We start from the raw sequence: 16,791 nt of genomic DNA, 5'->3' as shown, positions 1-16,791 counted from the left end.
ACAAAATTACCTACATTTTTACTTCCATCTTGTGCATATTCACTTCAACACAGAACCTTTTTGAGGAGCCAAATGCATCCGATTTTAATTTTTTCTGTTCCATTTTTTTACCTTCACATCTATCATTTAATTTTCTGTGCAGCAGTGTTCCAAGATATCGTCAGGAAAGCTGTGAAAATGCTTCAAAAGAGTAACATACTGTGGCGAAAGCAGGGTATATTATTTATGAGATTGTCTCCTGTCTATTGTGCAGGTGAATGATTTCGAAACCGAGAGCGGCCATTGCAGTGCGACCCTGTCCCATGCTGCTCCCTCCTCTCAGGGGATGGCAAAGGTCCAGGATGGACACACGAACGCATGTGACAGGTACACTGTGTTACACATGACCGTGACACTTTTTCTCTGCATAAAGACAATATTCACAGTAATTTCAAATAGGATACATACAGTTTGATCTTGTAAATATTACATCATATTAAAAAGGCATGTGTATATTCATTTATCTTTATATTCATGAATGTGTGTATGTCCTCTGCAGCTCTGCAATGTTAGAGGAGAGCCAAGATGGTATGGACAGTGGTACCCTAAGTCCTGCCTCAGCTCGACAGGTCACCATCCAGCGCCACCCGACTCAAGGCTTCGGCTTTATTGCAGGCAGCCAGAGGCCTGTCATTGTACGCTCCGTCTCTGCTGGTTAGTGTGTGTGTGTGTGTGTGTGTGTTTGTGAGAGAAATTAAAACGTCCCTTTTTACTGTATGTTTATGACTTTGTATACTGGCTATGTGTCCAATCTCATCTGCAGACGGCCCCTCCTTTGGAAAGCTTTTTCCTGGAGACCAGATCTTGGCCATTAACGAGGAGACGGTGAGCGACGCGCCCCGAGAGAGAGTCATAGACCTTGTAAGGTAACATCCTTTACTGTCCCAGGAGGGAGGGAGGGAGGGCTATGAGGAGGGTATGGGCCAGGGGACCAGCAACACAGGCAAGTGGAAGTAAAGTGGACATGGGTGAAGAGGGTGCATCAACAGTAGCAAACTGTTTCTTATTGCTGGTGATGCCTGACATCAACACAAACATGTGGATGAGACAGTCCTTTTGCAGCTGAAGGACAACGAGGATATGGCAGATATAAACGGGAGAAGCTCTCCAAATACCATGCTGTCTGTGGCGTTATCTAATCCCACTCCACTCTCTTTTGTCTTTCCATAGACGCTGCAAAGACACCATAGTTCTCACTGTGCTGCAGCCCCATCAGGTAGTTTAATGGGAAACTCACTCTTTTTAATGTTCCTCTCCCTTAGGAATTATCTTACTCTTCATCAGTCCCGTCTCACTGAATCAAAAAGCACCACTGCACAGTATTCTGTTCCAACAGTGCGCATTATTGCAGTGCACAGATACAGTACATTACTCTTCAAGGCCATGCCTTCAATTAGAGTAACTTGTTTTTCTAGTAATCCCTATAAAAACAGCTTCACACAGGCACATACACAATATCTTATTAAATCAAATATTTGTGCGCAACCATCCATATAGAAGAAATATAAATATATCACTTATTTAGCCAACTAACTGAACTGGATCATTTTAGAAGAGGAAATACTGATGTGAAAATGCAAATAGATTCTTTTCTTAAATTTTATTATTTGGAACCTTGAGTAACAGTTCTGCAGGAATTTGCATACGTGTTGGCTTTAACATCTTTATTGTACTAAGAACAACATTTCAAAAAATATTTAAACTTTTAGCAGGTAAGTTTTATGTTGCATTGCAGCAGCATTAGCAGCTCTCCAACATACATCTCTTTAGCACTGGCAGTCACAGGGGCTTTTCTTTCATTTTGTTCATTTTATTCAAGTGTTTCTCTCTCTCATCTTATCCTCAGTCACCTAAATCTGCCTTCATAAGTGCAGCCAAAAAGGCCCGCCTGCGAACCAACCCGCCTAAAGTGCGCTTTTCAGAGCAAGTGTCCATCAGCGACCCAGACTCAGTAAGTTCAACTATTCGTGTCTCTCTGGAACATGTTGATGCAAACACATCCTGTTACTCTGTCGCCCTTTCTCCGGCTGTGTATTTCTTTTGTTTTATTAGAAATCACAAAGGCCTCAAGTATCCTCTCTCCGTCCTCTAATTTCAGGCTGATCTTCTCTACTGTTTGTGAGCTTTTGGTCCAGCAGTCCATCCTTGAATAAATTACTTTCCAGACTGATTTGAATTATAACAGGTGCAACCTGAAACTCTTTTAAAAGATAATCACACATTTTGAAAACAGCTATAACATCTCCTTGAAATATGTTTGGTTTTTTGACCGCAAATGTTCTGGTTGCATATGGTAGAGAATACTGTTTCAGTTTTCTTACTAATTCAAATCTACAAGCAACAGATATATCTTATGGGGCTGGGGTTACACTATTTCATATTGTTCAATTTAGACATGCATTGTGGCATATGTATGAGATAAGACAATGTACACAAATCAAGTACTGTGGGGAGAGGGAGGTCAGAGGAAGGAGAAGGTACTGTAATTAAATGGTTTGCCAAAGGGAGGTTCTTGTCTTTTCTTTCCCCATATATTTTGTTTAATATGTTTTTATTAATTATAATACAAAGAGATAAAATAGTTACCTCAAAGGTTTCAATCATCTATGGGGTAATATACAGTTGTTTGCACTGTAAATAAAGAAGATGAAGAAATCAAGACAATCAATGAAGAATCAGAAGTTGGCGGGCAGGCTATTCCTTTAGTCCATTTTCTATTTACTTGAACTAAATGGAGGAGATAGAGAACAGGATTGCTCATCACATGGACCACCAGGTTTCTTATAACCTTTGGGTAAAGCCAACGCAGAGTGTTAGTCTGACAGCTCAAACTTGTTTTTCATTACAGCTGATTTCACCATTCACTCTAGCCTGGCAGCATCATTAGTCATGTGAACACAGATTTCCTTTCTGATACAAAAAATTAAGACTTCAGTGCAAGTGAGAGGTATTCCCCACAAATCACCCAATGCCAGCGGCTCTATTAATGGCAAACGCAATACTGTACGAGAGCTGCGTTTCAAGCCTCCCTGATCTCTCTTAGAATTGTAAATCCAATTGATCATAGCTCAAAAAAACACATGGCCCTATTGATGCTGAGGTAGAAGGGAACTGTTATGACTGGCAACGATCAGAGGTTTCAGCCACCACCCCCCAATGCATGGCAAGACATTTCTAATCAGGAGCCACAGGTTGCTATTGATCATCTGAAGATCTGATCAGTATTGGCCACCTAGCCTGGCATTTATTGAGAAAAAGAAAGGAGGAAGGAGACGAGGCTATGGCATTGTGCCTCTCTTAACACGTTCCCTGCATGTGATGGCTAAACCTGAACAAAGGTAGTGGCTTGTAATTGGAAGTGATAGACCTTTTTGTGGGAAGAGATAGACCTTCACTGGTTCATGCTTGCTTCAATGCTGTATTATGGAGAAAGAGCTGTTCACTCAACTCCGGCTTTAGTCGCTTCCAGTCTGCACAGAAGAACAGCTTGTTGAGCCTTCTGAGTATTTAAGTTATCTAAAAACAGACTGCCGGGCATCTGTTGTGGACACAGCTCTCCATTTTAAACTAAATGCTGAGATACATTGTTGCAGTAAATATAAAATCCCTTTAGTGTCATGAGTAATGTCTGCCTACTGTTCTTACAAATCCCACCATCAAATAAACAAGCGCAACTTCACATCGGCTGCAACCACGTACTTGCATGCATCAATGCGCCCAAGCATTAACACACACACACACACACACACATACATTTATACATGTCAAAATGAAAAATGAATTATCTACTGAGAACATAGATTTCTCCCTCAAGAGTCTACAAAAAAACAGTTCATGAGTTTGGCCATGATACATTAATCGGTTTTCAAATTATACACCTTTTTGTTATCTCACTGCCACACCCCCTTTTAATAAACTGGCATGAATACAAACACACACCTAAACACCCACACACTTGACCTCCATGCCAAATAGTTTGATTTAGTACTGGTCCAGAAATTACCCTCCCCCTGTTTCTACTTTGTCAAGCTGTCAGAGCTACCTTGGGGTCCACACTATCACCAACTGCACTCCCTGAATGAATATTATCGAGTTTTCAGAAAGAAAAAAAAAAAGTTATTTCCGAAAGTCGGAGACAGGGAGTCTTCAAAATGCATCTGATGGATCTATCTAGGATGTCAAACTGATTTAGCAGTGAAAACAGGCTAAAAAGATTTTAAAAAATAGAGACAGATCAGTGTAAAAGTGAACCAGAACATCATCTGGAGATTGAGACAGAGAAAGAATAAATAAAATGAACAACACTATTAATGTAGAGCCAGGTAGGTATTTGTTCACTGACATTAAAAAGCAAAGGCAGCATGTGTATACATTCAGTATATATTGTAATAGCTCTGTGAAGTGTGAACTAATATTAACTTTAAGGTGTTTTTTACAAACCTAAAGTTTTAGAAACAGACCTCTCCTTCCAATCTCTCAGTGCAATGAGTATCACTATTACACAACGTTTAATCATACTAGCTCCAAATCCACAAAGCAAGCCTGAAAATAAAAAAAATCTGAGACAATTGCATGACAGTCTATGGAGCAGAGACTGATAGTCGCCCCAAACGGAGCAGAGACATACTGAATGGGTAGACTGGAGAAACTTAATAAGCCCTTCTTTGATCCTGATGCAATGCATGAGTGAGCCTCATAAGTATCCCTCCATTGTTCACAATGAGACATATCTGTTTCTTAACACTTCTCCTAAGGACCTCCTCCTTTTTCACTACTTGTTTAAACAAAGTGGGGAACTACAATTACAGCACATTGTGTTTGTATTGTACAAATAATTCTTTTTTTTTTTTACTAACCCAAAGGTGTATTCTCCCTCAATCTCTTTCAGACAATGCTCAAAGACGACTCCTTGCTACTCATACCAAATGTGTTGAAGGTGTTCCTGGAGAATGGACAGATTAAGTCCTTTACATTTGATAACCGTACCACTGTTAGGGTATGTATTTAATACAGCTGTGCACATGGGAAAGGCAACTGAATTTCAACATTGAGATTTTTACATAAAGCAGCTATCATCTATTTTCATATTAACAATGGTCTAAATAACATTTTATGTAATTGCCATTCAAATTGATAAACCCACAGGTAATTATCAGACAACACTGCAGTTTCTGTCATTTCTATGGAGGATTTTAGTTACAAATCGTTCTTTTTTTGTTCACTCTACCTGAATTTTTCCACCAAAACAAATAACTATATTACCTCCCCTGCACCAAGTGGCAGACGGACAAAGATGGTGGCTCGCTAGCAAACATAGTGGAAGTGGAACATTTAGCACCTAACAAGCTACATTTCTCAAGGGCTGGTAAAGACAAAAAAAAGAGTGAGACGGAGAGTGATTTCAAATGAATGATGTCATCAAAAAATATTACAACTTAATGTGGCGGTAATATGTCATGGTTATGTTTACAGCTTGATGGGCTGCCCCAAGTTCCCTAAGAAAAATCAGTAACCCTATTAAAGGTTTAACACTTGCCGTATTATGAATAAACCCAACGTGAGCATATCATTGTCCATTGTTGATGGCTTTTCCATTATAAAATGGGAGATTTCTATAGATTTTTAAAACTGTATATTTATGATTGTGTTGGAGCTTCATGTGGATTGATTACCAATACAACTAAGGCACATTTGATTTCCTGTTTGTGATCAACATCTGAATACTAACCATACATCAAGTCAAGCGTCCTCATTTTCAAGCTTATATGTAATAAGTAATTGTTTTAAAAAACTAAGTAGAAAGATCAGTTTAATTCTGTGAAACTTCACAATTGCAGTTTTGGCAATTTATAATCTCAGTGATATGATTAGAGCCATGAATCAACAAATGAATTAAATCAGACAGAGGTCATTTATCTCTCTGTCAGCCTCTAAGATAAATCTGACATCTCTGAGCAGACTCATTAAACAGACTATTAGATTTCACAAATCTCTCCTCTGCTCATGGAGGGAAGCCGACGGAGAAAAGGAGAAACACTGCAGCACTTAGAAGGGGAGATGGAGGAAGCTACTCATGTCAGCCTAATTAAATGGAATTTCAGCATAATAAGAAGGCCCAGATCAATAAAACAATGCCATACATTAAATCAATGGCACCATAGGATGCCCAGTTGTATGCACATTAGACTGTTTGTCAACTAAAGAGGCTTCCTGTAATGTTTTCGGCTACAATCTGGAGGATTATGTGACCTACCCAGGTGTCATTTAATGCAAACTGCATAGGTCAAGACTGTTACAACTCCGTATCTCCATTTTTCAGCCAGCAGTTGCTTAGGTTACATCAACAATAAATGACAATTAAATTGTTTACGGTGAGCAAACCATTAATGTACATGTTACAGCTCTTAATGAGCCTCCACTAATATGTTGCTGTAGTTACAAACTACAGCAACATATTACTGCAATATATACCTTTTAATGTCCATGCCTCTAATATATTAAAAGGTAAAAACAATAATGAAACCTTATCCTCAGACATAGCCATGGGTAAGCTGTGATAAACCGAGAATCTCTTCTCAGAAAGTGTTCTCTCTATATTTTGAAAAGAGATGAGAAAAGAATCATTATTCATAATTTCTGTCATATTCATTGAATGTGTTGTAACTCTGTAACACTGTTCATCTGTACACATGACATCTATTGCTTCTGTCCATCCGGGGAGAGGGATCCTCCTCTGGTGCTCTTCTGAAGATGTCATCCCTTTTTTCCCTGTGAAAGGGTTTTTTCTTATTTTTGGGGAGTTTAACTGTTGTGAGGTCCCAGGACAGGGATGTCGTATGTGTACAGTGTGTAAAGCCCTCTGAGGCAAATGTGTGACTTTGGGCTATACCAAAATAAACTGAATTGAAAAGCTTCATAGATACTGATCTGCAAAGGAGCAGGCATTTGCCCTGCACACCCACAGGGATGTCAATTTGACAAACTACCCTAAAAACATGGAATTAATTAATGGTGAAAATAGGCTTTAAAACGTTTTTTTTTTAAAGTGCAATGGAATGTATTCTTACTGTGAAAATGTATTTCAATCTCTAATCGAATTCCATGTGTCTTCGTCCAGGATGTGATCTCCTCCCTGCAGGACCGCCTCTCACTGCGCTACATTGAGCACTTTGCCTTGGTGTTAGAGGCAGGTGGTCTGGACCAGAACCAGAGGTTGCATCTGCTGCAGGAGAACCAGCCTCTGACACATGTAAGAAACCCAAAACAGGAAAATGTGTGGAGGATCGTGATTAAAAAACAGTTTCAGTTGGTTGATGTGTTTGCAAGATTAACAGTATGAAAGTATTAACACCAACCCCAAGCAAAATGTTCATGAGGCAGGGATTTTTGCCTTTCTATTGGTCAGCGCATATGTCAAAATTGGTGAAAACTTTGATATTGTATGGGTCTCGCACATGGGTGTAGCAAAATGGTTGATAGCGCCCACTACAATATTTTAACGAAGCAGCCTCAGAAGTACATTTCACCTAGATGTGCAAAATATATTTTATATGTTGGGACATACAAAAAAGCCCAACAGGAAGGGAGCCATTTTGAGCTCAATATGTATTCAAGGCATTTTTTTCCTACATTTCCAGGCACTGTACTTTAGAAACACTGCTAAAAAAGAAATGTCTTCTACTTCAAATTTGGTCGGAACAATCTTAGTTTTCATGGAACTATGTAGCTGTGGTGTGGCAGCAAACAGGAAGTTGTTGTAATTTGAGCCAACATTGTCCAATCTGCTCCAAATTTCACTTGCTGGATAAGAGTCTATGTTGAAACACATCTCAAGGCCAATATTAACTCATGGACAAAGCGCCACCTACTGGCAACAGGTTGTGTACTTTCACAATCTTCTCCTTGCAGATTAATCAAATACATCTCAAAATTGGCCAGAAAAGCCATAGAAATTAGATCTAGACAAGACGTATGCACTTAAGGAGTGTTTATATGCATAAGACTGCTGCTATGGTGGCCATCAATGTCCTTATTGCTTTCTTTGTGAATGTGTGTGTAATTATATGTCTGTGTACGCATGCGCCTTTTGGCTCAACTAAAATAACCTAATATGGTGAGATATTGCCGCAAGTAAATGTTATCTAACATGTTGATAATTTCTACGGAGTAGGCTTGTTGACCCGCTCCTGAATGTCTCTGTGACGGTGGAGCCTTCATATACCAATGTTGTGTAGATGGGACATGTGGCTATAATATATAATACTATGCATGACATATATTGATAATACCATATAATCCCCCCTTTGAGAGATAGTAGCCTCAGTCAAACCGCAACCTATTGGCAAAATGAAGTCAGCCTCATGTGACAATCTAATGTTCATGAATTTTACAGTGTGTGTTCTACATTTCATATCGAGCAACATTATCCATGTATAGTACACACTCTGCAAAGTGTGCAATACATTTTCCCCAGTGCCCCCCCAGTTTCTGACGGTCGCAGAAATGAATGACTGCATTAACGGGCCAGTACTAACGATGTGCCTTGTTCACCTCCCAGAAATTCTACTTTGTTATGTATGAATAATGCTAAAGATGGACGTGGTTATCTAGCTGATATTGTTGTATTCCCTCAGGTGGTGCATAGAACCTATTTCCAAGGGATGAAGTGTCTGTTCCGCATCTGCTTCTTCCCCAAGGACCCTGCAGACCTGCTGAGAAGGGACCCCGCTGCTTTTGAGTACCTCTATATACAGGTAAAGCCCTGGATTAAAAGGAGGATTTACAAGGATGTCATTCAATCATATGACACTGTTAGAGAGCCGTCTCCTTGAAGAGCAAAGGCTTGGCCTTCTTTGACTTATTTTATAGTTAGAAAAGTTGCATATTCCAGAGTTAGGCGGGCAGAACCGGGCCCATTGAAGGCTCTTGAAAAACGCTTTCAGGTAAACTCCAGATATCCAACAGCCTTATGAAGTTGGAAGCAGTCCCTGGCAAATAAATGAGTGCTCAGCCTTACATAATTATCCCAGTCTTTAACAGTGTTGTTTGCAGTCATCTTTGTACAAAACAACAATTCGACATACCCTAACAGAGTCGCAATGACGTCATCAAGGAACGCTTCGGCATGGACTGGAAATCTGACATCACGCTACGATTGGCTGCACTTCATATCTACATCACTGTGTCCTCCGCACGGCCTAATCAGAAGATCTCTCTCAAGCATGTCGAGTAAGTCCACAAACTAAATTAGCCTTCAAATTAATTCATGAGAAATTACAGACCAACAGTGATGTATTGCATTTGACCTCATTAATAATCCTGTGTACCATGTCAGAGTCCCACAGTGAAGTTTGTTCATTCAATAATGTCTAAATGATTAATAATTAATCCCAATAGTATTAAAAATGCAAATTACTCAAGGATCATTTTCTCTAGGTCGTTATGACAAAGAAATCCGTTGCTTTGTGAAATTACATCTCCCTCAATTTGCTCATTTATACTCGAAAACCTCAACCTAGCAAGTAATTAGCTTTTGTCATCACAACCCACAGAAGAACAGATCCACTGTAATAGACTTAGGGTGGCCATGTCAAGCCAGTAGTCAAAAACGATGTCTGCTTGGTTCACCGTGTCTTCCCATAGGACGAAAAAAGACACCTTTGTGTTCTCAGTGGGGACATCTTCCCCGGACTCTGATTGACCACTCCACTGTTGTTTTTCTCTTGTGTGTATACTCTTCCATCTTTCTCTTTGCTCTTGATCCTAGAAAAGAGTGGGGACTAGAGCCTTTTCTTCCCCTCACTTTGCTACCAACAGTCAAGGAGAAGAATGTGTGCAAGAGCCTGTCTCAGTTGCTGAAGACCTACCAGCATCCACCACCGTCGGGCAACAAGGTTCATCCCTCTAAAACATATCTAGGCAATATAGACCTCTCACCATATTGCCATACTCTTGATTACTATTGACATTTAAATTTCAATATTTATCTTTGCTTCTTTAGGGGATTTTTTTATTTATTGCATTCTATAGTAATGTTTACTTGATAACTAGTCCTTTTGTTTAGGAAGTCCTAGATCTAGCTGTTGCATAACACTTTATGATCTACATGTGTGGCTCAACAGTGCCCCCAGCAGGACGTGGAAAGTGCTGGAGAAGGCTTCCTCTCAAAGATGAGATTTTCTTGTTTATTATTCTGTTAACAGGTCCCTCCTCTCCAAGGAAAGCTGCAGTATATGTGTGTACTCAACGACCTCCCACCTTTTGGTGGCATACTGTTTCACACTGTTGGACTGGTAATACATGTTTGAATTTTTGTGCACAAAAATACAAACGTTGCCAAATTCTTTGCTCTTTGTTCTTTGCATTCAAATTGTGTCTTTGAAGCTGTGCATGTTGTTGCACAAGGAGCATGCTTCTTGAATGCACCTGTTCAACATTTGAAAGAATTATCTCAACAGTGGATTTTTAAAGGTATTACGCAATCATTGCATAATACCTTTAAAAATTGACATTGCAATGTGCCAATGTACTATATTAAATATAGACAAGTCATTGTGAACCTCTTGTGTTTAATAGGATGAAAAACAATCAGCTACAACACTACTTGTGGGTCCTCGACATGGTATAAGTCACGTTATTGATCTGAAAAACAACCTCACAACAGTTCTGGCTGAGTTCAGTAGGGTTGTCAAGATCCAGCTCTACCGAGAAAGCCAGGGAGTGGCTCGTGTCGAGGTGACAATCCATGAGGCCAAGGTACTACAGCACTAAAGATGTACACTATAAGTATATCTGATAATGACAAGACACCATTTTGCAGCAGGGGACGTATGTATTTTGCATGCCCTCTCTTTGAAATTTCAAAATTGTTCAACAGTTTTATACATTTTATTTCATCAGGTCATTACAAAATGTGCAGGCAATGCTCATTGCCTGTCCCCTAAACAGTCTCCTAATTCCCCTCCCTCCCACCCCTTGCAGCCCCTGGTCCTACTCATGGAATGGCCTGATGCCAGTAACTTTGCATGCCTCATCTCTGGCTACTACAAACTGTTTGTAGACCCCAAACGGACCATCTACTTCCGGACCCCTGGTCAGTCTCAGCTGACCAAAGCAGGTATGTTAGAAGGCTTTTTGACTTGTAGGGGTTCATTGTAAACACATGTTCTAAATAAGCAATATACATCAAGAAATGACATGTATATGTTTACGTAAAAGCCTATGTTGAAATATTCATGTCACCCATTTAGAGTTGTATAAGTGTCTTCTTTAAGCATCATATTAGACACGGCATGTTTAGCAATAATTGGTAATCATTTGTGTTCAGTCTACATGGACATTGATCTGCTTCTTCATTGGCTGAAATCATTACCTGTAGTAACCAGGTTATCCTGGAACTACGATCCCATGGCGCCCTCTGCTGTCTCTCCTCTCATCTCAAGCTTGACTCATTGGAATGGGATACTCCATATTTCTTCCCAAGAAAGATTAACATTATGGGATTGTACAGGTTATTAGTTTGATATACAGCAATAAATATATACACACACAAATATACACATACATGTGTATATATATATAGACATACATACACACACATATATATACCCTGATCAGACATGAAAATATCTTCTGCCATCTGCTGTCTCAACCTGTAGTCCACATTAAAGGAGGATCATCATACCATCACATTCCACCCACCAGAATCAAACTCTCCAACCTTAAACAAACTTCAACTATCAACATCCATCTCTGAAATAACAAATAATCCCCATGTGACCACCAGCTGTCACCTCTGCTTTCCCATCTGGATCTTCTCTATCCCCTTAGTTTTTACCACCTCAAACTTTCCACTGCTCTGACAATTCTATCCTCAGATTACAGAAGCTCCCACCATGCTCACCCACGTTCTGGGGCAACCAGCTTGCCAAGTGGAGGGCGCCGAGGGGACGAGAGGGAAAGCTCACACAGGGAGTCAGGGGCTTCAAGGGCCCTAGTTCCGGCAGAGCCCCAGCATCTGGGCTTGTGTCATCTCCACCTTCGAGAACAACAGCAATTTCAAGAGCTCCAAACACACACTGAAGCTGAACTCGACATTAATGAAAACTTTATTTCGCATGAGCCTCCTGGGCGGCCCCGCACTAAGTCAGACCCAACCCAGCAGACTACAGAGGAAATACCTGGTGTTTTAGAGAGCCCAGCAGTGGAGAATGTAGGATTCAGAATCCGAGCCCAAACAATGCGTCAATCACAGAAAACCTCACGATACTTTTGTGACTCCTGCAAAGCCAGGCATAAGGCAGAGGGTCTTCCAACAGCAATGAACAGTAGTGGGAGCTCGGGGAAACACTGCTCCAGTGCTTGTGCCTCCCGAGCTGGAGGCGCTGTTGACCTCATGGCCCTTCCACCCCCAGGAATTGAAGAGGAGGAAGAGGCAGATGCTGGTGAAGAGAAATTGCAACCACCACCACCTGCTATTGCTGCCCCACCACCAGGCTTCAGGGACAACAGTTCAGATGAGGATGACTCAAAGAGAGGGAGGAAGGCTCGAACCAGTGCCAGCCCTGGGGTCGCCTCTGGGAAGCTGGCCCAAGCCAAGGAAGATGTGCCTGTAACACTAATTGATAATGTGGCCACAAGAACAGTCCGAGATCATGCCCAGGAGCTTGACGATGCCTTGGTGTCCACCTTACAGGCACTAGAGGCTTTGGCAGCCTCTGAGGACTACCCCCATCACCCTCAACAGCCAACACAGACTGCAGGTCAAAAGCCTCAGTCACGCCACAGCTCACATCTCACACACAGTATTAACAGTAGTTCTGATCCAATAGTGTTCCAAAGTGTTACTTTTACACAGTACCTTTGTAGTACACCGTCTTTTTATTATCTTGTGAAATGGCAAGACAATCCTGTAATCTTTTAATTTTGTGGTAGCAATGCATGTACAATAACTGGAAAAAAACCCATAAATTATTGTAGAAGGTTCAAGACAACCGAAGGTCGCTGAACAAAGTGACCAATAGCCCAAACTAGAGTTATATTGAAGCCAAGCTGAAAATACCATGGAAGATGTTGATTACATAATGTCATGTGTCTCAAAAAAACTTGTTTTTAAAAAGGCCCCAATATCAAATTAAAACTTTTTATAAATGAAAAATTGCCAATCAATATCATGAGTAATACAATGTTCTAGTCCTGGCACATTTATCCAGCACACATGTGTATCTGCATGGAAAAGCAGATGTTCTTCCAGGTTGGGTGTGCAAGCCCACTGGTGCATAGATCTGCCTGGAAGGGGGTTGAATATCTGACCCCAAAGCACTGATTTTGGGAACAAATTAAAACTTTTCCTAAATATATTTTTGCTGTCTTGTAATGCACATGAATCCACTCAACTGAAAATGGTTTAATAATGTATGGACTAGAGTAAATACAAATATAAACTTACAATATTTTGTATTATTAATATTTATTATGTCTTGATTATTCTAACAGTGTGCTGTTTGCCTTCATCCTCAGGGCTGATTGTCTTAGCTGCCATTACACCTGAGTCATCATTGGACTCAGGCCATGAGACCAACTCTTCTGAATTGACTGATGTTTCGGAGATGGTGTCGGCTATGAAGCAGAACCAGAACCAGGCCTACCTGCTGGCTCATCACATCAACAAAGAACGTATACTCTGTCGCCGTGACTTTCCTCTGGCAATCCCTGGCTGCACTGCAAAGACCATAGAGACAGGGGCCTTCTCTGTGGGTCAGATTCGTGCTGGCGGTACACCCAAGCAAGTAATTATCAGCAAGACGGTTCCCGTTAAAGTCAGTCCCAGTCAAGACTCTGCAGTACTCAGAGTTGTGACAGAGCAGGGGGGCAACCAAGAGACTCAGATGGAACAGAAAGAAGAGATGAAAGCAAACCTTGAGTCCACCAAAGCAAACACCCCTGAGCGCCCTTCTAAGTCAACTGATGAACTTAAAGTGGCTGGTGCTTTATTGACAGCTCAAGTCAGTAAAGATCAGAAGTTATCAAATTCTTCTGGGGAGACCGTGAGCCAAAATCATTCGGACGGTAAAAAGGGGAAGACAACAGCACCTCTTATAACAAACCCTAGCAACAAAGCCTTACCTATCCTCCTACCTGTGGACAGAATTGCCTCTGCCAAGATTTCACCCACTAATATGTGCCAAGATGCCAAGACTGCCTCTAGTGAGACCATGAAGCCTTCAAGCTCTACAGAACTATTGCCAGTTGACGACCTTTTCTGCACATGCCCAGTGCAACAGGAGCCTGGGCCTCAACTAAGACTGAAAGACCCAAAGGTTCAGAAGATAGCAGTATTCCAATCTTCCTCCCCCACAGATGACGAGCGTCTTCGGGCCAAAGGCCTTCAGCTTACTAACAGCAAAGAAAATGCAGTGAGAGTAGGAGCAGATCCTAGTTTGGCGAAGCCCAGCCCTCAAATACAAACCAAGCACTCCCCTCGTTTGCCTGTAAATGCAGAGAGAAGACAGGCAGCTGAAAACAAGACTGAGAGTGCCCCGGGCAAATCCCACCCCGAGTCACAAAAATGCCCCATAAAATCGTTACCTATTTTAGATGATCTGGAAACACATAACCCCTCTGTAGATAAAGTCTCCACTCTCCCTGCCAGAGACTCAAAGAAGCAATGTAGTGTTAAGGGGAAGTCCCAGCGCAGTGCTCCTTTCTTGAGCTTTAGAAACCTTCTTTCAGCTACCTTCCCTGCACGAATGCGAAGAGAAACAGATGAGCGAAGGGCTCAGTTGCAGAAAGTCCGCCAGTATGAACTAGAGTTCTTAGAGGAGCTGCTGAAACCCAAGTCATCCCAAGGAGAATTTCTGCCACAGGGATCCTCACCTGTGCCCTCAGGCACTCCTTGTGCCTGCCAGCTCCGCACCAGCCCTGTCCTAAAGGCTCCAGGTATATCCAGGGAGCAGCGACGCAGCTGTGACTGTAAGCGAATGTGTAGGGGCATGCGACTACCTGACACACCAGTTGGATCCACAACAGAGACACAACACAGAGGCAGAGAGAGACCTATCTCTAAAACCCCTCCAGCCGTCACCAAAGCACCTCACATCCAAGGTGCTTCAAGAAGACCTCAGACCTTGGAAATCAAGACCACACGAATACGCTCAACCAGTCTGGAGTCAAGAGAGCCTAGGGGAGAGCAGGGTTCCTGTTTGCCCGCCTGTACTTCTCAAACCGATTGCATGGGAGCGCCACAATATAAGGCGCTCCAGAGGCGATACAGCATTGGAGAGCTGGATAACAGCACTAGCACGCCTGTGTATGCTGAGGTGAAACCCAAAGCCAAGAGTCTAGAGAAGGAGATGGAGAGAGTGAGGGCCACAGGGCTGAGGCTCCCCACCCCAGTAGAGCCGGTCCACACTCAGTCTCACCAAGTAGAGGGGAAAGGTAAAAAGGGTGTATTTTTCATTCAGGGAGAAGAGCTATTGCGTGAAAGTAAAGAAGGGACTAGCGAAGTGCTGCTGACCCTACCGAGTGAAGACAGTGATGACAAGGATAAATGCTGCTCATTCTGTTTCTGCTACAGGAAGTGTGAGGCTGCAGATGAAAGCAGTGAAAAGGATGAGCTCTCATACTCCATACCCCTTCAGGTCCTTCCAGGCATGGAGCTGGACTCGCATACCTTTCCTGTAGTGAGCAAAACACTCCAGGTTCTTGATGCAGAGGATTGCAGTGGGGAGGAAGAGGAGGAGGAAGAGGAGGAGGAGCCACAGACACAGGAGATTGACCTGAGAGCCTGTGATACAATGGAGGGGAGTCTTGCACGGGTACAGGCTTTACAGGGAAACAGTTTCAGCTTGCCTGATGGTTTCCTAAATGCCCAGTTGGATGCTAATGAGTTGCTAGCTATTCTGCGTCAGTGTGCTAACAGCCCCCAAGCTGAGGGCGAGTCTCGCCTTCAGCCCTCACAGATTGCAGAGTACAAACAGGAGCTGGCGGTGCGCTTCAAAGAATTCAGAGCATCTTGTCGACGAGTGGCAAGTGTTGAAAAAAGCCCAACACGTATGCTTGCTGTTGTCACGACCAGCTTTCAAGTGTTGTGTGAACTAACTCAGACCTTCATCAAATTGGTCAGGGGAGTTCGTTCAGAAACCCAAAGGCTGCAGCTGTTGAGAAAGGTTGAGGAAGTAGCTATCAACTACACGTTGCTTCTGCGTGCAGCAGAAGAATCAATGGGGCACTCAAGCAGCTTGCCGACAAAATCAGTGAGCCCTCAAGTTTCCTCCAACACAAATAACATGAGCTCACTTACTAGACCCATCAAAACTCTGCCTGACCAGTAAGAATACATCTGGCAGGGATGTAAATCAAAATCGTCCAGAATGTGGGTGGCTACTCTATCCAAATTAATTATTTGTTTATTGTTTACAATTTTTACAAGACATGCAATGACTCATCCTCAGTAAAAATTGCAATGCAGCTGTTCCATCTCATGTTTACAGGCCCTGAGGTAGCCTCTTGGATCTTGTTTTGAAATATAAAGATACCCCAAATAATGCACAATGGAATAAGAATCCTATAACAGACTGGGTGATACAGGGCTAATCACCTTATATCAACATTCACAATATACATAAGTCATTGAAGTATAGTATTTTATATGTGATGTATATTTGGGTTGTGTCTACTTAGCAAATAATATAAAGTTTTGTGAAGAAAAAAAGTGAAGAATATATTTGAAATGTATTGAGTTAAGAGAACTAT

At 41.8% G+C, this 16,791-nt stretch overlaps 1 protein-coding gene and 1 long non-coding RNA gene across 2 annotated transcripts in view; one reads left to right on the top strand and one right to left on the bottom strand.

Moving 5' to 3' along the window:
* LOC117737158 overlaps positions 1 to 16,791 on the bottom strand; it is a 30,045-nt gene that overhangs the window by 9,679 nt on the left and 3,575 nt on the right. The window lies entirely within an intron of this gene.
* Positions 326 to 16,370, top strand: frmpd3 (FERM and PDZ domain containing 3). Its single transcript, XM_034542873.1, has 15 exons — positions 326 to 366; positions 539 to 693; positions 803 to 905; positions 1,210 to 1,255; positions 1,886 to 1,990; positions 4,928 to 5,035; positions 7,157 to 7,288; positions 8,673 to 8,792; positions 9,131 to 9,267; positions 9,806 to 9,932; positions 10,242 to 10,331; positions 10,615 to 10,794; positions 11,020 to 11,155; positions 11,916 to 12,800; positions 13,558 to 16,370. Exons 1-15 carry the CDS (start codon positions 326 to 328, stop codon positions 16,368 to 16,370), a joined length of 5,178 nt encoding a protein of 1,725 aa, XP_034398764.1.

The sequence above is a fragment of the Cyclopterus lumpus genome, chromosome 10, assembly GCF_009769545.1.
Source record: "Cyclopterus lumpus isolate fCycLum1 chromosome 10, fCycLum1.pri, whole genome shotgun sequence".
In the NCBI taxonomy this organism is placed as follows: Eukaryota; Metazoa; Chordata; class Actinopteri; order Perciformes; family Cyclopteridae; genus Cyclopterus; species Cyclopterus lumpus.
Note: the sequence above shows the minus strand (reverse complement) of the source record. Positions and strands in the feature narration are given on the sequence as shown.